The sequence below is a fragment of the Polypterus senegalus genome, chromosome 5, assembly GCF_016835505.1.
Source record: "Polypterus senegalus isolate Bchr_013 chromosome 5, ASM1683550v1, whole genome shotgun sequence".
Classification (NCBI taxonomy): Eukaryota; Metazoa; Chordata; class Cladistia; order Polypteriformes; family Polypteridae; genus Polypterus; species Polypterus senegalus.
Window position 1 is genome coordinate 121,932,137 of NC_053158.1, and position 24,345 is coordinate 121,956,481.

Below are 24,345 nucleotides of genomic sequence, written 5' to 3' on the forward strand. Positions count from 1 at the left end.
GGAATGGATGATGTCACCCGCTATCTCCTGTCCACCCGAGGAGGGATGTAAACAATAACAACAATGACATGTCCAAACTCTCTGGGCAAGTAATAGGGACGCAGACTTATGGCCAACAGTTCGATGTCCCTGCAGCAAGTGGAGATTTTGACGTTTACATATCCAGAGTTGCATTACCTTGTATTCACATAGAGATCGAGTCCTCCTCCTTTCCACTTCCCGCAGGTATTTGCGTCTCTGTCCGCTCTAACTGTTCTAAACCCGGGTAGCTCCACGCTAGTATCTGGGATGCTAGTTGTTAGCCATGTTTTACAAAAACACAAAAAACTGGATTCTCTGTAGGTCCTGACATTTTTCACCAGCGCGGCCAGTTTGTCGATCTTATTTGGTAGTGAGTTCACATTTCCCAGGATCACAGAAGGCACCGAAGGCTTGTAACACCACTTTCTTGTTAGTCACTTAGCTTTTAGCTTAGCGTCGGCTCTGCTGCCACAATACCGCCTTCTTACATCGTCAGGAAAAGAGGGTAACCACACCAGCATGGGCCTTTGTTCTAAGAGCTTGAAGTTCACTACCTGAATATACGAGTCTCGCCGTGTAAAAATCCATGTCCTAGTAGTAGAAAGTGTCCAGGGAACGAGTCCACATAAAAGAAAGTGGTAGGAGTGATCAGTGAAACAGAGAAAGAAGAGGGGGACCCAAGTGAAGTGCAATATTGATCCCAAGACTTAATGCCCTTGTCGCACCTTCCATAATATATTTCAGGGTACATAGTCACAAAGCACATGTGAACAAGATTGGCACACAACCTTGACCCTCATATACAATATCGGTTGAAAGACAAAGAGTTAGCCTACTTTTCCATGGCCAGCATAGTATCCACATTGTTCCTCCTAAACCCGAGAGTCAATAAAGCAGTCATCATTCTAGTCTTAAAGCACATTCCCAAATTTCAATATTATCATGACCTACTAACTTAGACACCCCTATAAAATCTAGTAGTTTTTGCATTTCTAGCTGGATTACAACCGCATCAGCAGTCTTAGCCATGGTGACTTCCCACCTGGTTTTATTTACTTTTTTTGCTTGCTTAATTTGTGACTTCTTTAAAGTTTGGTAATATTATGTAATATTCCAGTTGTGTCCTTGACTCCTGACATTACCTGACTTTTTACTGTTGTTGTTTCTTCTGTTATTAATCTTCTTAAATTGTTTCTTAAATACTGCCCTATAGCCTCTTGTCACCTCATTCATTAGCAGCAGCTTCTTAGCTTTTGTCTGAAAGTGTGTTGCAGACTTTTTGTAATACAGTATATTATACCTTGTCATACTGGAAAGCTGACTCTGACTTTCCTATATTCTTTCACTGCTCTTCATATAACTCTGATTCTCTTCATAAATACTCTGATTCAAACAGAAATCTGTTTTCCTCCATTCACCCCCAGAAGTAAATCTCAAGTACATTAAGCTATATGTTTGTTCATCTAAAGCACATATTTATGTCAATCTTTCAGTTATATTAAAATAAAAAAAATATGAATTAGTTGAGATTTGTTTTTGGTATAGTTTGAGATCCTGTTTTTCAAAGCATAAGTGTATATTACACTATGAATATTCAATTATTGAATTATTTAATTAAATAACTTTTAGTTGAAATATTTACATTTTAACAGAACAGTCTAGTCATATGATGACTGTCAGTCCTCCATTTACTTCTATATTATGGTTTAGGATCTCGGTAAAGTTTGTCCTGACTAGTGACTAGTCAGGTGAAGAATTGCATTCTATAATGGTCATAATTCAGAACCAAGAATTATGTTTAGTTTTACTTAGCTGATTACTAAATTAAAAATGAAAGCTTAGTGGCCGTGATGATTAATTAATCTTGCATTTTTTTTCCAGATGGTTGTATTTAAGTATATTGAAGACAAAGACGTCTTTCAGAAGTTTTATGCCAAGATGTTAGCAAAAAGATTAGTGCATCAGAACAGTGCTAGTGATGATGCTGAGGCCAGTATGATTTCCAAGCTAAAGGTACAGCAACTTAGCATTTTCGTAGCATAAAATTATGTTTTAAAATATGTTGTAATTCTTGGAAGTTTATTTTTGAACATTAAGTTTTATTCCATGGATGTCTTTATATAATATTAATTTTAAAAAATGCTAGCTCAGAACTGAGTCATTCAGGTATTTTAACAGTGTATTAACAAACTTGAAGTTAATAATTGCACAAGCCAAATAAGTACTTTGGGTACATGGCTAATTTTGCCTTTTATGAATCATGGTGTGTATGGATTCCATACATATTTCTTATTTTTTACATGGTTTTGTGTATACTCTTTATATATGTAACAAAATATATGTAATTATTCCTACAGCAAGCATGTGGCTTTGAATATACTTCTAAACTTCAGCGGATGTTCCAGGATATTGGAGTCAGCAAAGATTTGAATGAACAGTTTAAAAAGCATCTGTCCAATTCTGAGCCACTAGACTGTAAGTTTTAAACTAGTATTTTATTTGAAGCAGGACATATAATCCAGTCCCTTAAAAGTTTACTGCATTAAATGCAGTGGAATTCTTACAGAATGTTCTATTAATACAGATTATTAATATTTTCTTTAAAAAGTGCAACAGTAACTTTATTGGTGTTCCACAGAACTAAGAACAAAATAGCTCCACACAATCAATATACAAAAATTTACAAATGTTGTTTTATGTAAAAGGGCAGTTGCTAATAAGGGAGAAAAATAACACAATCGGATAATCAAATGTCTGTACTAAATATGCTTCTGTACAGCCACTATAAAGATTATTCATATTTGAGCATTTTCACATTTGTTGAAATATAGCATGCCATTGTTTATTTTTTTTTTTTTTACCGTTGAGCTTTACAGCAGATATTCAAGTGTAAACAGCATTTATTTCTATACCACATTTTTAAAGAAAGCATGTAGCTCAGTGTGTTTTAAAAGTTGTCAAAGAAATTGTTACAAGCAAAGAAAAAACTAATTATAATTAAATAAATTTAATAATAAATAAGTAGTATACAAAAATAAATAGTGCACACTTACTAAAGATAGATGTACAATTAAGTGAAGTAGAGTCTTTAAATATAGAAATTGTTTTTAAGTCTCTAAATGTGAGTCTGATGATAAGGTCAAATGGCCAAGGAGGACACGAAAAATAAATAAAAAAAAACCAGTTAAGCTGGAGAAAAAATATTGGAAAGGTTCAAGTCCAAAATACTTAACAGCCTTGACTGGGCATTCTTCCTAACATAATGGCAGCCTAATAAGTATTATAGCCTTCTACAGCTGAGACAAAAGAATCTGCAACATCAGTATCCTACAGAATCCTACAGACACTTTGATTTAAAGAGAGGTGAATGGTATAAAAACACTCTTGCTAAAAGAAATTTGGAGTGCAGTTTTCTTGAAGATGTGTAGGGGAACAAATAGAAGAAAATACAGTATGTGGTCTCACAAAAACAAACTTGACCTTTTTGACCTAGTACTTCTGTCATCTAGAACATGGTGGCAGTGCAAAGCTATATAATGTATTAATGTAGAAAAAGAGTATTTGAAATAAAAAGTTATGGAGAAAATTGTTACCCTTGTACATTCAGTGAATCACAGGTTTTCAAAAAAGATTCATTGTCCAGCTGAAAAATTATTCAAATAGTCTAGCCAAAATATGTAAAGTATAAGCAGATGAAGATTGTTGTTTTCTAGTCGTCTCATCCTTGTTGGGGAAGCTTGACTAGTTTTGCAAGTCAGAATTTAATTATATTCAATTTGCAAAGCAAATTAGAGAATTATTCTGACAGACTTGTGCATTTCTCTATGAAATATGCACTAGTGGTGTAGGTGATACTTCTGAAATATATTTACAGTCCCCTGGAACCCCTGGGGAAAAAAGCTGAAGTAGGGTTATAAAAAATTAATCTTTTGATGTTTTATCTTAATCCAATGTTTAACTGAATTCCTATTCAATACAATATTTTTAAGAAATCCACACAATATATTTGTGTTGGTCAGTAGCAGAAATGGCAAATCAGTACAGTAAGATTTTAAATTGCAACATAGCTATATATTAATTCTTTTTGGGATTTAAAATGTTTTAAAAGCCTTGTAATGCTGTGAAACGGTGACCTGTACTGTCAAATGACAGAAGATATGAAAAGCATTAATGGAAAAAAAAGAAAAAACAAATGTCACATTACATGTGTCACATAATTCGTGTATCTGTTGTCCCAGTTTGAATGATCAAAACATGCAAAACACCTGCATGTTTTACTAAAACATTAATAATAAAAAAAAATCAGTGTAGAACATAAACTAAAAAGTCACATTCCCATAATTTTTGAATTAAAGCCCTGCCTCTCCTCCTCATTCTATGTTCAAGAGTCATTTCATCAGTTCAATAGCAAAAATCATCTGACTCCATAGCAAATGTCATGGAGCATATACCACGGAAGAGCCCTTCCCTGTCTATAAATTAACCTGATAAAAAATAGGATAAGAAGAACATTTATTTATATAACACATTTTCGTACAGCAATGTTGCCCAGTCTATTTTACAACACAACAAAAAGAAAGTTAGAAGAAGAGAAAACAGTTAAAAATAAGCAATTTCTCTATTATAATAAAAAAAAATCTTGGGTCGAGACATGATTTTCTCGGAGACACTTTTAACGTCCTGTGAGACAAAAGGACAGCTGCTGTACAGGCTTTTAAATGTTCGATGCGATCTACAACATGCAGATCATGCAGCAAGGCACAAGCAGCAGCAGCACCAAGCCAGATGATCGAGCATAGAGGAGGTAAAAAAAAAATGTATTTGTTTCCCATTGTATCACCGTTTAAGATGGGGTTTTGGAGTTGCGACCGCATCTCCTTAGCATGCGTTCAGCCCCCCTCTTTACAACGCGAGAGGCAGAGACATGAAGTGGCTGGTGCGTAGCGGGCCCCGGCGGGGGAAGGGGAAATAACTCATTCACTACAGCTTTATTATTGGCAAATATCAATAAATTAAAAATTAATGAAATGAAAATAACTATCTGTTTAAATTGTATATCCGGTTAAACAAACCCAGGGGTGAGCAAGCTAAGTGAGCAGGGCGCAGAGCCCTCTAGTAATAATTAACAATAAATAACACAACAAGGTAAGTTCAGATAAGGTTAATTGACTGGGAGGACAGAAAAAAAAAATCCAGTTAGCCTGGAGAAAAAAAAACTAAAATCTATAGGGTTTCCAAGGCTAGTAGTCCATCCATCCCCACTGGGCATTCTACCTAACATAATTATTCCTAAATCAAACCTTGTAGATTACAAAATGGGATTTAATGGAATTGGTCTCATGGATATCATCCCAGGGGACTACATGGTGCCTAGGTCAGGTGGTGGTGGCGGCGGCACAGATCTACACCACAGAAGAACTGGAGAAAACAACAGAGAATAGTGGATATTATACCAAATTGCAGATCCCTGAAAAATATAATTCTATGCTCATATATTATATTGGGAATACAACTAAAATGTAAATGCAAAAAAGCCATATTAAAATAATAACTTTTTAATAGTTTCTTAAAATGTTTCACGTAGTTAGGTTGGTGAATTTTTTATAGGTAAAGCATTCCAGATTTTAGATGCATAACAGCAAAAGGCTGCCTTACCACCTCTTTTAAGCTTGGTTTTAGGGATAATAAGCAGACCACCATTTGAGAATCTGAGTTTATGACATGGAGTGTGGGGAGGCAGGCATTCCAAAATGTAGGATGTAGCAAGATTGTTTGAGGCTTTATAAAGCATTAGTAGTATTTTAATGATAATTCTGAATGGCACAGACAACCAATCTAATGATTTTAAAACGTATTTTTCTAAAGATTCTGGCTGATGCATTCTGCACTGATTGCAACCGATTGATGTCTGTCTTAGGTAATCCTGTTAGGAGAGCATTACATTACAGTAATCTATTCGACTAAAAAGAAAAGCATGAACTAATTTTTATGTGTATTGTAAAGTTATTAAAGGTCTAACATTTGCTATGTTACTTAAGTGAGAGAATCAGTCCTAGTAATCTGGTTAATATGTGGTTTAAAGTTTAGGTCAGAGTCGATGATAAATTCTTTACTTAATTTTTAAACCTAAGGGATCAAGTTTTTTTTCCCCCCAATATCCTCGCTATATCCATGTTTGCCAATCTCTAAAATTTCTGTTTTATCCTTTAGTTTGAGTAAGATAGCAAATATTTAGTAATGCTGCATTTACATGGACAGAAAATGTCATATTTACATTTTTACCTTTGAAAGGTTGTGTTTTGTGAAACAGACAGTTTGAGTTCTCAAAAAGTTTTCCAAAGAGCTATAACTACAGTTTGGGAGTATATTGTCTGAGAAGTAAGCTACATTGAGAATGTCTTTATCTCTTGTTAAGTGTCCTTTTTATTTTTTTAGTGGATTTCAGCATTCAGGTTCTAAGCTCAGGATCTTGGCCATTCCAGCAGTCATGTACATTCGCTTTACCATCTGAGGTAAGGTATTTCTGCAGTTTGCTCTTTTCCTCTGTGTGTGTGTGTCTGAGGTAGTTATATGCTGCTATTGTGATGTGATGAATGCATGTTCAGTATATTTTGTTTGAATACTGTAGTGTGGTGTGGAAAAAAATCAGAAGTTAAAAAGAAAAAATATTAAACCCCTGTTAACTGAAATATTTTATATTAAAGAAATTTCATTTTTTATTTTGATTCATGAAAAGCTTAACACCTTCATGTCCGGGGAAAAATGTGACAGTTACAGAGGAAGGAACAATTGGAAATAGTTTTTATTTTCTTTTTTTCTGATCCAGCAAATGTATTTGTACAGTAAGCAGCATATAAAATTACAGGAAGATAATTAGGTATTAAGATAAAAGAAAACCCGAATCATAAATCATCATGGGATGATCCTTACAATCACCCTTTTCCTCATTTTTAAATGTCAAAATATAAAATAACCAGTAAACCAGACAGACATCCATCTAACGTCTTGTAGTTAAGCTGAAATTAAGTAGTTCCATGCCAAGCAAGTGTGAACAGAGGAATACTAAGCTGTTTTCTCCATCATATTAATTGTAGAAAATTCAAAGTGGATTAGAGGAAATGGTATGCTTTTTCAGTTAAAAAAATAAAGAACAGAGCAGTAAGATATAACTAAGTGGCCGAGCTGATTGATTTGCATTCTCTATTCTGTGCCATGCAGTTTACAGACCAGGCTGTTTTTCCCCACATCAAAAGGTAAGGATTGAGGTAAAGCCTGGTATTTACCCTACAATTACTGTATAACTAGTATATTATTTCAAACTATAAATTGGGTACCTTTCCATAAAAAACATATTTTACAAGTGAACTAACATGGGTTCTTTTTCTGCAGTTATATTCTTGCATAGAAGCGCATTTGTTCTATTATCTTTGTACCTTTTGTGAAAGTGTTTACTTGATATTTGGACTTCAGGCATCACACATTATACACTTCATGTCTACATGTTGTCAACTATTACTAAAACATGACAAACGTTTTTGTTTTAACAATGTTTTTACATAGATTGTTGTAGACATGGAACACACATGAAATGCATGTGTGCCAAATAACAATATAGTATTTATAAAGGGTGTCATTTTGCTTGACTCCTCACTCTATACAACTCTAAGCAACTGACACGCAGGTAAACAGACTTGAGCTGAGAAAACTGTGCGGTGATGGGGGGGACGTGATAGCAGGCTGCTTGCTGCTTATTGACAGATTTATAGGACAAAAGACGCTGACGGAGAGGTGCAAAGGGATTTAAGATGGGATGGATTTACAAGTTTTTTCATAGGCTTTGGTAATTCTAGTGTTAACAGCTGAGTTATTCTTTTGGTGATTGCAATTAGTAACACTTTTTAATCATGATTTTTATTATTTTATATAGGGTTGCAGTAATTATGTATTTTGACATTCTGACTGGCAGCGAAAATTGAAGAAGTCTTTATTTGAACCCATAAGAATTTCTGTAAATTGTGTATCTTAATTGCCTCAAATGACCTTATTTGCCTTTTTTTTTTTTGTTCTATGCCAATGTAATATTGTCCAAATAGTACTGCTCAGGGTTGTCTGTTCCAACTCTGCTTTAAGACAAAGGGTTTTTAAGTAATCAACAGAATTTGGGACACCTGTACAAACTCTTTGCTTCAACTTGCTTAATTTACTTTGTTACAGAACATATTTAGATTGTAACCTATTAGTTGTTTCCTGAAGGTCTATTTATAATATTCTGAAATTTCCTTTTTTCTGTTTTTGCTAACCTAAACTTTAGATTTAAACCTCTGGCAGTTAATTTCTTACCTTTTCACCATTTTAGGTCATTCATTGCATTTCAAATGAGTAAATTTGAAGAAAAACTGATAAAACTGAGGCTTTCTAAAATTTTTGACTGGTAGTGTACATGTTGACTGTATGGATTAGAATGGGATAAGCATAGATTAAAACAAACACATAAGCCGAGTTTCCATCCAGTTTTTTGCGACGTTTTGTTATCGACAAGCAGAATATACGTAAAAAAAAAATGTGCGAAATTTGCTGTCTCCAGCCTGTTTCCATCCAACTGGCTTTTTATCGATAAAATGGTGTGCGTGATGACGTCATCCCCCCCAAAACGAACTGTCACATAAGTTTTGTTGTATCGCGAAAAAAAATCTGCCCGTGAGCCATTTCCATACATAATTTTGTGTATGTCGCAAATTATCTACCTTTTGTTTTCCACGTTACACCCCCTCCACTAAACAAAGAAATGGAGAGATTATTTAGACAGTTTTTTGAAATTTGCCAGCTTACTGTTATTTCAGTTTCACAAATAATTGGAATTGTACATAATATCCGAAGACGGGAGCAGAATGAAGCAGTTGCTTGTCCGATAGCCGTAGAGCTCGAAGAAAGTACCCCAGTGCGACGAAACCCACGGGTATGGGAGAGACGACGAAATAAGACCTTCTGGGAGGAGGTGGTGGAGAGACACTACAGAAAATCTCTGGCTGCAACATTTTAGAATGACACGGCCAACGTTTTAGATGTTACGTGGATTCATCAGTCCTGATGTTGCGCCAATCACAGGTTGCCATCGACCACTGGTTCCAACCCAAAAGCGGATTGCCATCGCCCTTTACAAGCTGGCAACCTGCGCCAAGTATAGAGTAGTTGGTAAAACTACCGTCCATCGATGTGTATATGCAGTGTGCACCGCTATTAAATTAAAATTAATGCGGCGTTATATCAGACTTCCGACTGTAAGGGAGGCCAATGAAATTGCATACCGCAATTCCTTGGTGCATCTTGTGCCACAGATTTACGGTGCGCTGGATGGCACGCATGTGCCTATTCTTCCCCCGACGGAAGGCTACCGCGATTACATTAATCGCAAAGGGTGGCCATCTATTGTTCTCCAGGCCCTTGTTGATGACAGGTGCATGATACGAGACATTTGCGTTGGCACTCCTGGAAGTGCCCATGATGCAGCTGTGTTTGCAGCATCGGATCTGTACAGGTGAGCCTACCTTTCAACATCCCTTCTCAGTGCGATAACAACTGAATTAGTACTGTAACCTGCTTCCCTTAAGGTTTTTAATTAAAACTGAAATTTGAATTGATACAAAATAACGACGTTTAATCCAAAAAAAAACTAAAGTTAATATTAATGAGAGAATTTCTCATATATGCTAAAACATCTGCCATTTAATAATAAGAAAAAAATGTTTAGATAATGAAACACACGGTTTATTAAATATTTTGACTGGCACAGTAAACTACCTTTGCAGTTTTTGTATTATTTAGACATCCTGAGAGACACCCCCAGGCTACAGTTGATGTGGAGGGAGTTCAGGTACCCCTTTTAGTAGCAGGAGACCCAGCCTATCCGCTACTGCATTGGCTCATCACGAGAAATAACGAGGCTCTTCATCAGACCATGCGAACCGCTCTGCTATTCTCGTTTTGATTGCACGTGATGAAAATGTATCATTTGACACATTTTTTTGCGTTAAAGCCCTTTTTTTCCGACAAAAAATGTTTCCAATGTAGTTTTTGCGACATCTGAAGTATCGATATGGAATTTATGCGCTAAAGTTAAACGGAAAAATATTATGTCAACATGTACAACATTTTATCGATAATTAGCATTTCCATCAGCTAAAATTTGAAGCGCTAAATATTTTTTCGCAAAAACTCCTTGGATGAAAACCTGGCTATTGAGTGTTATATTTGCTTGCTCTTTTGTGATGCCTTTGATAGGCAGGACATATTATTCACCTTGAATGTAGATGTGCTCTTGGACAGATATTTTTATGATGTCTGCCAGGTGTTACGACAGTAAACCTGATGGCTGAGAATTTGATTATTAGTTACTTAGTATCTGCTATGTCTATACATAAACTTTTTCAGAGGATTGGAAGAAATGAGATGCAAAATTACTTGTTCATTTGGTTTAATATAAAATAAAACGTATTGCTCATTTGGTTTAATACAAAATAAAATTTATAAACATAATGAAAAATTAGACTGTGTTTTCTGACAAAAATAAAAGTTGCTTTAAAAAGTCAGTTTACCTTTTTCTTAATGTATGCGGTAATATACAAACCGGATTCCAAAAAAGTTGGGACACTATACAAATCGTGAATAAAAACTGAATGCAATGATGTGGAGGTGCCAACTTCTAATATTTTATTCAGAATAGAACATAAATCACGGAACAAAAGTTTAAACTGAGAAAACGTATCATTTTAAGGGAAAAATATGTTGATTCAGAATTTCAACAAATCCCAAAAAGTTGGGACAAGGCCATTTTCACCACCTTTCCAGACATGCAAGCTGCCCATGCCACACGCACTCATGCAACCCCATACCATCAGACATGCAGGCTTCTGAACTGAGCGTTGATAACAACTTGGGTTGTCCTTGTCCTCTTTGGTCCGGATGACATGGCGTCCCAGATTTCCAAAAAGAACTTCGAATCGTGACTCGTCTGACCACAGAACAGTCTTCTATTTTGCCGCACTCCATTTTAAATGATCCCTGGCCCAGTGAAAACGCCTGAGCTTGTGGATCTTGCTTAGAAATGGCTTCTTCTTTGCACTGTAGAGTTTCAGCTGGCAATGGCGGATGGCACGGTGGATTGTGTTCACTGACAATGGTTTCTGGAAGTATTCCTGAGCCCATTCTGTGATTTCCTTTACAGTAGCATTCCTGTTTGTGGTGCAGTGTCGTTTAAGGACCCAGAGATCACGGGCATCCAGTATGGTTTTACGGCCTTGACCCTTACGCACAGAGATTGTTCCAGATGCTCTGAATCTTCGGATGATGTTATGCACAGTTGATCATGATAGATGCAAAGTCTTTGCAATTTTTCACTGGGTAACACCTTTCTGATATTGCTCCACTATCTTTCTGCGCAACATTGTGGGAATTGGTGATCCTCTACCCATCTTGGCTTCTGAGAGACACTGCCACTCTGAGAAGCTCTTTTTATACCCAATCATGTTGGCAATTGACCTAATTAGTGTTTATTGGTCTTCCAGCTCTTCATTATGCTCAAATTTACTTTTTCCAGCCTCTTATTGCTACTTGTCCCAACTTTTTTGGGATTTGTTGACACCGTGAAATTTTGAATCAACATATTTTTCCTTTAAAATGATACATTTACTCGGATTAAATGTTTGATCTGTCATCTGCGTTCTATTACAAATAAAATATTGACATTTGCCATCTCCACATCATTGCATTCAGTTTTTATTCACAATTTGTTTAGTGTCCCAACTTTTTTGGAATCAGGTTTGTACTAGTGTGAAACGTGTTGCATCATTTATAAACTTCAAAGCAACTGGCGGTAACATTTTGAGTATTGTTGAAGTAGGTCTTTAGGATGTTGAATTACGTATTTAAGATTACTGGGTAAATGCACCTGATTTTTGCCTACTGTATAGGTGACTTTTAGTGGTAGGCTATGTACCTGTTGCAAATGCATTCAGTCTGCTTTGCAGATGAGCAGTGCATTTTCTTTACTGTCAGTGAATTTTGCTGTGGAGAAAGAATTAGTCCATTTAGAGTAAGTAGGATTATCAGACAGGTCTTTGTTTGGTACTTTCTTAGGGCTTTGACTGTTAAAACCGTACTGTGAGGTTAAGGACGAGTGGGGAGGTTTGTCTGTCTCTACCCATTGTTTTTTCGGATGGCAGCCTATTTTAGTGACATCATAATAAATACACAGAATAGTTACTGGTTTAGAAAATTTTCGTATAGTGTCATCAGTTACAATAAACCGAATTAAGAGTTTAGAAGTATTGAAGGAGCTATAGAGCAGGATCGTGGTGGACAACAGTTTGAATTATCTGGGACCTTATCTTGAAAATAAAATGTCAAGGTCTACAATTCAGAAGGTCCAATAATTTTAGAGTCTTAGCTTTGTGTCATAACCTGCAATATGTGCATCCACCTTCTGAACTTATTTTGCATTCCATTTATCAATCCATTCATCCATCTTTCTGCAGTGGAAAGCACTGACAAGAGACCTCATTTTTTATGTGTCTTTTACTGAAGGGAGATCAATGCCTAAGCTTTGTTACAGGCCCAGAGATGCTTTCTGTTTACAAGCATTACAGCAACTGCTATGAGGTCTAATAGCATTGTCCCGGAGGTTTCTTGTCTTTTTTTCTTACACTCTGTTTTTAATAGTCAGCAAATGTTTTCTATATCTGGTCTTCAAGCATTTTACCATGTTGCTTGTTTTATGAATATATACTTAGTACAGCTCAGTAACTCTGTTGTGGGCCCTAAACTAATGGACATTGAAATTACAAAATCTGTCTAGATTCAAATAAATCTGGGATGACTCAGATTCACCGCTTTATCAGTTTGACTAATCACTAATTACAATGCAGAAAGAATGGTAAAAGTGCTGGAACGCAATTCTTTTAGACAGTCTGAAAAATGTCTGAATATCACCTGAAAATTTAAGAGGCTTATTGCAGATTTTCCTACCAACATCAATACACCAGAACCCATTACTTCATATCTTAATTTGTGTGGTCTTCCTGCTGTTTTATAAATGGAGAACTCCATAGAAACGCACATGGATACAGAGCAACTTTGTTTGATAGAGCAGTGTAGAAGGAGCTATACAAAATATGTACGTAGGCATCTCAATGAGACACCATGGAGTGACAGATTTTGGGGAATCAAGTGAAAGTTGCCAGTTTGACAGATGATTGATGTTTCTGCCTACGGATAAATACCCTTTCAGTTGTGTTTCATTGTTGTGTCTTTTGTTATAGAATATAACCTCTTAACTGTACTTACCTCGGTTTTTATTTTTCATAATTTACCTTTTAACAACTTTGTATTTATTTATGTTTTTTTCTGTGACTGAGAGTAATAAATTAAGGAAGGGCTACAATGTTCTAATTGGTCAGGCATATTAGGCATTGGTAAAACTTACCAAATAAGATCTGTAATTTCTTAGGATGTTTGTCTCTCTGTTGCAAACTAGATTTTACTTTGGAATACAAATGGGACAAAATTGTTTTTAATTTGGATACTTTTGTAAAGTATATCAGGGAGGTGGTTTGCACAATTAATGGAAGTGAGCAAGTTTTTATTATTTAAAAATGAAAGTTATTTCTGTTTTTTCCTTAGACTAATAGAAAAGATTTTTTGACTTTTTTTGGTTAAGTTGAGAATTCAAGTGCTCTTTCCTTTCTTTCTTTCTTTCTTTCTTTCAACAGCTTGAAAGGAGTTACCAAAGATTCACTGCCTTTTATGCCAGTAGACACAGTGGACGCAAACTAACATGGCTTTATCATCTATCTAAAGGGGAGCTGGTCACCAATTGCTTTAAAAATAGGTATACACTGCAGGTGAGTTTTTTAAATGTTTTTTCATACATTCCATTAAAACAGATTTTGGAATCAAAAAGAATTTACTGTCAGACTGAAAGTTTGGTAAAATGAATTACAATTAAATTGTTTTTGTTCAACTTAAAATAGTCTTGAAACAAAATACTTTTCATGTGTGTTTCCATACTTTTATTAGATCATACTTTTCTATGTATTTTGTCTCTTCATGAATTAGTGTTTGAAGCTTTCTTCAGAGAAGCACATACAGAGTATAATCAATCCTGTTCACTAACAGGTTTAATTAAACAAGATAACATCTCATTTTCAAGTACTTCCATAGGCCACATATTCTGAATATGTCCTTGCCTTACACACTACTGAACTAACACCAGGTGGAAGTGGTACTACATCTGGTATTGTTTCTTTTCTGGAAAATATAAAGGAAGGTGTTTATTTTTAAAAAAAAAAACTAGTCATTTAACACCTGGCATTTGTGTTCTTGCTGAAGCAAATTGTGGCTATTTTTCTGTAGATATAGCAGTAGTTTGATTCTTGGAAGGTAGGGCTAGCTGATGTTTGGGAAGAGTAAGCTTGTTTGTTTAAAGTAACTTTACAGCGAAATAAGCTCGATTTCTTAAAGTTCTAATTTCTGATTCAGAATGCACTCCTTTTAATAAGGATATTATTTAAGGTAAAATAAAATGTTCTAAATTTTTAATTTTATAGGATTTGTTACTATAAAAGGACATTCAAGATTAGAATAAAACTGGAAAGTTATTTTTTATTCAGTTATATTATTTAACTGAGATGACATTTTTCTGTATCTACTGTATTATTTTAAAGTTTTTAAAAGCTGGTAATAGCCAGTAAGCCTGGGCATTGGACCATAATACATTTTGCAGTGTTTTACTTCTCAGCTTTATAGATGTTGCCTTTTAAATATGAGTTGTTTGCATAAACACCATTTTGAGAGAATCATGGTCATCTTTTTTGGCTACATTTCTAAGTTTCCATGAGAGTTTCAGATATGGAACCAAACTTGAGAGATAATTAATGAAATTAAGAAGGTATGAATTAGGGCAGAGCCAATTATAGCATCCATTGACGATTAACAGGATGCATTGTCGATATAAATGAATGTCATCGATTGGCTTTAAACATTTGCAGAAATTTCCTCAAAGCGCCAAACAGCTGCTGTCACCGTTTTTATAATATAAGTCTTGTGCACCTCACAAGAAAGCTGTCAGGCGTATAAGATTCCTGACTTTGGCTAAGGGAAAGCAGCCTAAACAGTGTTTCACTCAAAAAGTTTGAATAGGAAGAGTGCAGGCATGTGCTGATGCAGTGCTCATAGATGCAGAGTGCCCATGGTTTCTTGCTGTTTACATCACTTTTTTAGGTAGCTTGCTATCCTTAAATGATCACTGAGGCCTTACAAGTTTGTATTCTTTTGAGACTTTAGGTAGTTTGCCTGATTTAAAGGCTCCCGCGAAGCCGCTCAGTAGTTTGATCGAATGTCACCACATAGGGTGGGTGACTGCTCCATAGGCTAATGCAGCTTATCAACAACAAGTGAATTGTATCAATACTGTTGAACAAATATGTGTTCAGGTCAATCCAGTGGGTAAGTCCAAGCAGCAATATAAAGTATGTTCACTGTGTAATCTGCTCAAGTGTGCTCAATTTTAGAAATTTATAGTCAGTGTATTAGACATTATTCTGACAGAATGTAGATTGTTCCGTTTAAGAAACTAAAGTTCCTGTTTTTATTTTCCCTCTTCTAAAGGCATCCACATTCCAGATGGCAATCCTGTTGCAGTATAACACAGAAGATATTTACACTGTTCAACAACTGACAGACAGCACACAAATTAAAATAGTAAGTGTTCAGATATTTCTGTCTACATATAGTCAATGTGTATGTATGTGTATATATATATATATATATATATATATATATATATATATATATATATATACACACACACAGTGGAACCTCGGTTTACGAGTAACTTGGTTTACGAGTGTTTTGCAAGACGAGCAAAAATTTTTAATAAATTTTGACTTGATAAACGGCGATGTCTTGCAATACGAGTAGTATGGATACACTTTGTCTGCTGAGCGTCATGTGATCACAACTGAGCTGATGGTGGTTCTCTCTCTCTCTCTCCTTATCTCGCTTCATCAGCTCATCTAGTCTTTTTCTCTCTCTCCTTATCTCGCTCGCTCATCGCGTCTTTTTCTCTCTCTCCTTATCTCGCTCGCCCAGCGCGTCTTTTTCTCTCTCTCTCCTATTCTTGCTCGCCCAGCGCTTCTCTCTATTTACAGCGCTTCTCTCTCTCTTCTTATCTCTGCGCCTCTCTCTGTTTACTACAGCATTGTGACTGTGTGTGTGCGCTGTGAAGTGCGAGTCCTCATCTTGCTCCCCAAAACACGAAGTTGAGTCTCAGTACTTTAACACCAGCTGAATAAACACCAGTTTATTCAGTTAGAAACTAGCAACAAGCGCTATTATTTATTGCAGCGGATCTTTATAATGTTCCTTGATCTTTTTGGATGCGCTTATCACGGCGAACTGCTACAGCGCTGGAAGACTGCGATTGCTTTGGGACACTCTTCAGCGTGTCGTCCCGTTGGGTGGAATTTCACATGAGTTTAGAAACTCACACCAGCCATGATTCTTTTAAAGGTAAATTGCAGGTTAATTTGTATTATGTATTTTACTTTATATTTTGTATTAATCCTTTTTATATGAATAGTTTTGGGTTGTGGAATGAATCATCTGAATTTCCATTATTTCTTACGTTTCCGGAACGAATTATGCTCGCAAACCGAGGTTCCACTGTGTGTGTATGTATGTATATATATATATATATATATATATATATATGAGGAGGGACCCAAAAGAAACAAGACTGGCCTTCAGTGTGGCTAGATGGCGAATGGAGGGGGTTGGATCAAGGTCAGTGCTTGTTCTCTCATCCCTCGCCAGTCAATAGCCAAGCAGACACCTTTTTGAAACGATCTCACGTGTCAAGCAGTCATTGTTTTTAGAAGCTGTTTTCGCGACCCTATCGAAATTGTGATGTCGAATTTCACGGAACAAAGAACTTTTTTGAAATTTTGTTTTCTACTTGGCAAAACACCATTGAAATCAAATGCTTCAGATGGCTTTCAAGGAAGAAGCTCTGAGTCGGGCAAGAGTTTTCAAATGGTTTTTACGCTTCAAAAATAGAAATTTAAGCGTTGAGGATCAACCCCGTCCTGGATGGTCTTCAAGCAATCGGAACGATGAAAACATGGCAAAAATCCACCAAAAACAAATGAAGACTATCTTTACACAATTGACGAGTTGTCAAAAGCTACAGGAGTAACATGGAGCTCAGTTAAGTTCATTTTGACTTAAGACCTGAGCATGAGACTTGTTTCTGCCAAATTTGTCCCCCGTCAGATGACCAGTCGAACACTACTTAATGTGTGCAAAGATATGAAAATGGAGCTTGAAAGTGACCCAGACTTCTTGTCCTGGGTCATAACAGGTGACGAGAGTTGGTGTTAGGGGTATGACTCTGAAATGAAACAACCATTGAGCCAGTGGAAGAATCCTGATTTACCAAGACCTGTAAAAGCCAGACAGGTGAGATTGAACATGAAACGTGAAGAGGCACTGTGCACAAGGAATTCGTTCCAAGTGGTCAGACGGTCAGCCAAGAGTACTATCTGGAGGTCTTAAGACAACTGAGAGAGAGAGAGAGTTCAGAGGACAAGGCCGGAATTGTGGCAGTCGGGTGAATGGCTCCTTCACCATGACAATGCCCCGGCACGTACAGCGCTGCAAATTCACCAGTGTTCAGTTTCCCCTGATCATCCTTGAGATGTTTCTGCAGCTTGATTGGAGTCCACTTGTGGTAAATTCAATTGATTGGACTTGATTTGGAAAGGCACACACCTGTCTATATAAGGTCCCACAGTTGACAGTTCATGTCAGAGCACAAACCAAGCATGAAGTCAAAGGAATTGTCTGTAGACCTCCGAGACAGGATTATCTCGAGGCACAAAGCTGGGGAAGGTTACAGAAAAATTTCTGCTGCTTTGAAGGTGCCAATGAGCAGAGTGGCCTACTTCATCCATATGTGGAGAAGTTCGAAACCACCAGGACTCTTCCTAGAGCTGGCCGGCCATCTAAACTGAGCGATCAAGAGAGAAGGGCCTTAGTCAGGGAGGTGATCAAGAACCCGATGGTCACTCTCTCAGAGTTCCAGAGGTCCTCTGTGGAGAGAGGAGAACCATCCAGAAGGACAACCATCTCTGCAGCAATCCACCAATCAGACCTGTATGGTAGAGTGGCCAGACAGAAGCCACTCCTTAGTAAAAGGCACATGGCAGCACACCAGGAGTTTGCCAAAATGCACCTGAAGGACTCTCGGACCATGAGAAACAAAATTCTCTAGTCTGATTAGACAAAGATTGAACTCTTTGGTGTGAATGCCAGGCGTCACGTTTGGAGGAAACCAGGCACCACTCAGTACCAGGCCAATACCATCCCTACAGTGAAGCATGGTGGTGGCAGCATCATGCTGTGGGGATGTTTTTCAGAGGCAGGAACTGTAAGACTAGTCAGGATAAAGGGAAAGATGACTGCAGCAATGTACAGAGACATCCTGGATGAAAACCTGCTCCAGAGTGCCCTTGACCTCAGACTGGGGCGACGGTTCATCTTTCAGCAGGACAATGACCCTAAGCACACAGCCAAGATATCAAAAGAGTGGCTTCAGGACAACTCTGTGAATGTCCTTGAGTGGCCCAGACTCTGATTGAACATCTCTGGAGAGATCGTAAAATGGCTGTGCACCGACGCTTTCCATCAAACCTGATGAAGCTTGAGAGGTGCTGCAAAGAGGAATGGGTGAAACTGGCCAAGGAAAGGTGTGCCAAGCTTGTGGCATCGTATTCAAAAAGACTTGAGGCTGTAATTGCTGCAAAGGTGCATCGACAAAGTATTGAGCAAAGGTTGTGAATACTTATGTACATGTGATTTCTCAGTTTTTTTATTTTTAATAAATTTGCAAAAACCTCAAGTAAACTTTTTTCATGTTGTCATTATGGGGTATTGTGTGTAGAATTCTGAGGAATATATACATATGTACACACAGTGGAACCTCGGTTCACGACCATAACTCGTTCCAAATCTCTGGTTGTAAACCGATTTGGTTGTGAACCGAAGCAATTTCCCCCATAGGGTTGTATTCAAATACAATTAATCCGTTCCAGACCGTACGAACTGTATGTATGTAAATATATATATTTTTAAAGATTTTTAAGCACAAATATACTTAATTACAACATATAATGCACATCGTAATAGTAAACTAAATGTAAAAACATTGAATAACACTGAGAAAACCTTGAACAACAGAGAAAACTAACATTACAAGAGTTCACGCTATAGCCTTACGACCCGATCACTGTAAACACTTTTTTTTTTTTAATGAGTTTTATGCACAGGGAAAAAAAAGGAACATTTGAATAAATCTGAACTTTATTTAAAAACCAACCATAAGTAACCAAGAAAGTAACATTGCAGGAGTTCACACTAATAGCCTTACAACCCGATCGCTGTACACATTTTTTTAAAAATGAGTTTTAAGCAAGGGAAAAAAATGAACATTTGAAAAATCCGTAATGCAAAAACTAATCGTAAACCACCAAGAAACTAACCTTGCATGAGTCGAGTTCTGGCATGAAGTGAGAAGGAACTGGGTGGAGAGGAGGTTACAGTGCTTAGAAGCCATGGTTAACTGCAAAAGCACAAAGAGTTCACAGGTAAAGCACACATGTCTGACTGAGAACAATGAACAGGGAGAGGCTGAACACATGCTTATATACAGTAATTGGTGCGTACGAACTGGAAGGGAAATGAAATAGAGCACAAAGAGTTCACAGCGACCTTATGGTCGTAAACCAAGCTGTACGTGTACTGAGACGTTCGTGAACCGAGGTTCCTGTGTGTATGTATGTATGTATGTATATATATATAAAATATAATAATATACATGCGTCCTGGTGTCCGTGTGTGTGTGTCTTCTGGTGAAGTGCGCATGTGCTGGGCCGGCACATCGCACTGTGCTCCGCCCATGCGCACGCCACCTTTGTCGCACACACAGTGAATGGACTATCCGCGGCAGCGCATAATAAGCAAATAAAGCACACACACACACTGGAAGCTGTGCACACAGTGAATGGCCTTGCCGTGGCAGCGCATGATAAGCAAATAAAAGACATAATTGCTGGGAGAGTGCTGATTAGGTAGTCACGGCCGCGCACATAAAATCCGTTGCTGGGGAGATGCCACACATACAATAATAAGCTACACGCCAGCACAGATTAAAATACTTGCTGGGGATCTGCACAGTACTTGCTGGGGAGACGACACAGTCACGATTATCAACTGCACGCCACACATTACATCAGTTGCTGGGGACACTCTGCTGATTGCCCACTGTTGTAACAGAAAATTAAAGTCATATTATGGACATCAAAGCCAGTATTACTGTCAGAAAAAATTACAGGCATTTTATGGAAATACAAACCAGTATTACTGCGAGAGAAATTTAAAGGCACACAATACACTGACGCATATTACAGCCACATACCAGCCAGTATTACTGTAAGAGAAAATATTACGGACATATCTACTAACAACATGCTACCCAAAAAAAAAAAAGTACACGTCAAGTAGGACAAAAGACACAGACAATCGAATCCTATATAAGTAACATCTCCTGGAAGAACAGTCAGCTCAACAAGTAAGCATCAACAAAGGAAAGGCTGAAAGACAAAAAAAAAATACGAACAAATAGATCGATTGAAGAAAAAGAAAATGAGTGTCAGAAAAACGCTAAAAGAGAGAGACTCAGAAGAGCAAAACTTACAAAAAGTTGGCATTTACTTGCCAGAACCAGTATTCAGCCATGGTCAGTTATATGTTGCATTATCAAGAGTTAGAAGTTATCCAGATGTTGTTGTCAAGGTTGTAGATGGTCCTGAACAAGGCAAACTGTTGCCAAACTCAGACAGAATATTTACAAGAAATGTTGTCTATAATGAAATTTTATAGAAAAATTTCATGAGGTAAAAAAATAGAAAATTTTTCCAAAATATCTTCTTCAGATATTGTGTATTACAGATTGTTACAAAGGTTTACACTAAGGCAATATTAATTATACTTACTGTATTGTCGTACATTTCTATTTTATTTTTATTATTATTTTACTTTAGGCTTCTTGCAAAAATATTTTTGACAAAAAAAATTTAAGACAAGAAACAGAATGAGGTCAAGGTCCTTGCCATTTAATATAGACTGTTCCTACTAATGTTTATGCACTACTGTTCTAGTGCCTGTTATTGTAATGGGTGTGTATGTATCTATACTAATAAAAGGCAAAACCCTCACTGACTCACTCACTCACTCACTCATCACTAATTCTCCAACTTCCCATGTAGGTAGAAGGCTGAAATTTGGCAGGCTCATTCCTTACTTATAAAAGTTAAGCAGGTTCCATTTCGAAATTCTACGCATAACGGTCGACAACGTCCGCCATGTTGAACTTTCTTATTTATGGCCCCATCTTCACGAAATTTGGTAGGTGGCTTCCCTGCGCAAACCGAAACCAATGTATATACTTATTTCGGTGGTATGATGCCACTCTCGGCCGCCATATTGAACTTTTCAACTGTCTTTGTTACTTATGGGCCCATCTTCAAGAAATTTTGTACGCGGGTTCCCAACGCTAACTGAATCCTACTTGCGTACATATATACGTCCGTAGCCTGCAGCTCGGTCACAGTGTGAGGCGGTGTTGGGTCCCCCATCCCAACGCCTCCCACGTTGTTAGCTGCTTGCCTATATAAGGCCGTCCGTCGCTTCTGTCTCTACATTCCCTTCCTTGCTTTGCCACGGGATTCACGTCGCCCTGCTGATAAACTACAGCCTTTTTATTTAATCCACAGCTTCTCCGCTGTTTTATTGTTCATTTATTACGATTGTAGTTATTGTGTAGGTATTTTAGACTTACTTTACATTGTTCAGGTACCCATTTCCTTTATCATTCCAACCGTACCCCCATTAACATGTTTATCGAAGTGATCACCATTGATCAAAGAACTGTCACTTACCGAGTGGTTTCCATGCCCGGAGATGGCACCTACCTTTTCCATTCTCTTTGTTACATATTGCACAGCCATATCAGGCTCACTCTTGATATCCGGAGGAACATTGTGTCTTATGTACTGAATGACTGGGACAGGTTCAAGGTGTGGACTGATGACGGTACAGGAGATAATTATACTACACAGGAGCACTATAAGAGTGAAATGCTTAAGCCCTTCACCTATGGTTCTGCATGTGAGTTGATGGCTACCGCTGAATTGTTCAGTTGTCGCTTTCAAGTGTACCGAAATGGCCAAATATTTTACACCTTTCGACAACCGCCAATTCCTCTTAAACATCTTAGATTCACAGGTAACAATTTCAGTAGTGGACACTTTGATGTTTATGAATGTTTAAACTCTTAAAAGCTGGATGTGAAGTTTAAAAGCTGGATGTGAAGTTATCGATGAAACCAGTTGTATACTTACAACGCTTGACAGATGCCGAATGTCTCTTCAACACAAGTCCTACAAATACTGTCGTAATTGAAACAAACCATATAACTCAAAACGATTATGACAGCAGCAATCGAAGCTGTGAGATCTGAAACAAGATTACTGTTCACATGGCTAACTGTACGTTGCATGCTCAAGAGTAAGCTCAGCGCACAGCTTGGTCATATTACAACCGGAGGGCCGAACTCACAATGTGGTATACAAAGAGATCCTTAACAAATAATTATTGGTATATTTTCCCTCAGTTTAAAAAGGTTTAATTTTCTTGTTAATAAAATTTTTAAGGCAGTATATTGCCGCTGCGAAGCGCGGGTGTTTTGCTAGTGTATGTATATACATGACTGACTGACTGACTCATCACTAATTCTCCAACTTCCCGTGTAGGTAGAAGGCCGAAATTTGGCAGGCTCATTCTTTACAGCTTACTTACAAAAGTTAGGCAGGTTTCGTTTCGAAATTCTACGCATAACAGTCATAACTGGAACCTTGTTTCGTACATATATACGGCCATTGCCTGCAGCTTGGTCGCCGTGTGAGGTGGAGTTGCATCCCGTATCATCACGCCTCCCACGTAATCGAGTGCCTGCCCATATAAGGCCGTCCGTCGGCAGCAATCCAATAGACACGCTGCCGCTAAATACTCACAGGTGAAGGACTGTGCTTATGCAAACGAAGATGAGATAGTCCTGGATGAACTAGTGTTTGGCACAAACTTAGTGAAAGTACGAGAGAAACTTTTTAAGTGCCGGGTCTTAGCTAACATTAAATAAAGTCGTGGACGTCACAAGATCGCACAAGATACCACAAGCACAGATGAGAACCTTCGATGCATGTACTCCGAGTAGCTCACGTGAACTGACTGTGAACGCAGTACGCAGAGATCAAGGAAGAGCTCCAAAGAGCACTGAACAAAAAACGCATTACACAATTGAGAAGACAGCAAAAGAATATGAAGTGAGTGACGCATGCAAGAATATTAATGAGTGCAGCTACTGCGGATACAAAGAACGGTGTAAACCGTAAGTTTAAATGAAGTTTATAGACACGCTGCTGCTGGCGTTTGCCATGCCTACGACTAATACGATATTCGCGAGATACAAATTTAATGAGAAGACGCGGGGAATAAACGAGACTTTCGATCACTTTGTAACAGAGTTAAAATTGCTGCAATGGAGTTAAACTTGCTGGTGAAGGACTGTGCTTATGCAAATGAATTGGAAAGCAAGGTGTAAAGCTTAACTTTAAATTAAGTTCATAGACACGCTGCCGCTGCCGTTTGTCATGCCGAGTGGAGGGATGGAAGAGTTAAGGCTGGTGGGGGAGTCACGTCATCATCTCCCCTCCCATTCACGTCATTTCATTCACTTTCTTTCGCTCTGAGCTGAGCTCCGCAGCTGACGCAGTCTTGCCGTTGTTTTTCCTTAGTGTTTAGTCCTCTCTCCTTTACTGCTATATATAAAGGAGAGTTGAGATCCGAGAGACTGTTTGTGGAGAGATTAAGAGTTAAGGCGGGTGGGGGAGTCGCATCATCATCTCCCCTCCCATTCACCTTATTTCATTCACTTCATTTCATTTCGAGCTGAGCTCCGCAGCTAATGCGGTCTTGCGGAAACAACTTTGTGACGCACCGAAAAATCCACAAATTAATAGACACGCTGTCGCTATAGTTTCTCCACACTCTGAATCCTCCAGGCACTACTGAGCATAACCTAATTTTGAAGGTTGGGACACCAATAATGTTACTGAAAAACTTAACGCCACTGAAACTTTGTAACGGCACGAGACT

At 37.6% G+C, this 24,345-nt stretch overlaps 1 protein-coding gene across 1 annotated transcript in view; it reads left to right on the plus strand.

Annotated features, from left to right (window-relative positions):
• Window positions 1-24,345, plus strand: part of cul1b (cullin 1b) — a 173,229-nt gene that overhangs the window by 105,440 nt on the left and 43,444 nt on the right. The window contains exons 13-17 of the mRNA XM_039753311.1: window positions 1,903-2,034; window positions 2,379-2,496; window positions 6,457-6,533; window positions 13,785-13,916; window positions 15,682-15,774. Of these exons, the coding sequence (XP_039609245.1) occupies window positions 1,903-2,034; window positions 2,379-2,496; window positions 6,457-6,533; window positions 13,785-13,916; window positions 15,682-15,774 (552 nt within the window). The remainder of the gene's footprint in view (window positions 1-1,902; window positions 2,035-2,378; window positions 2,497-6,456; window positions 6,534-13,784; window positions 13,917-15,681; window positions 15,775-24,345) is intronic.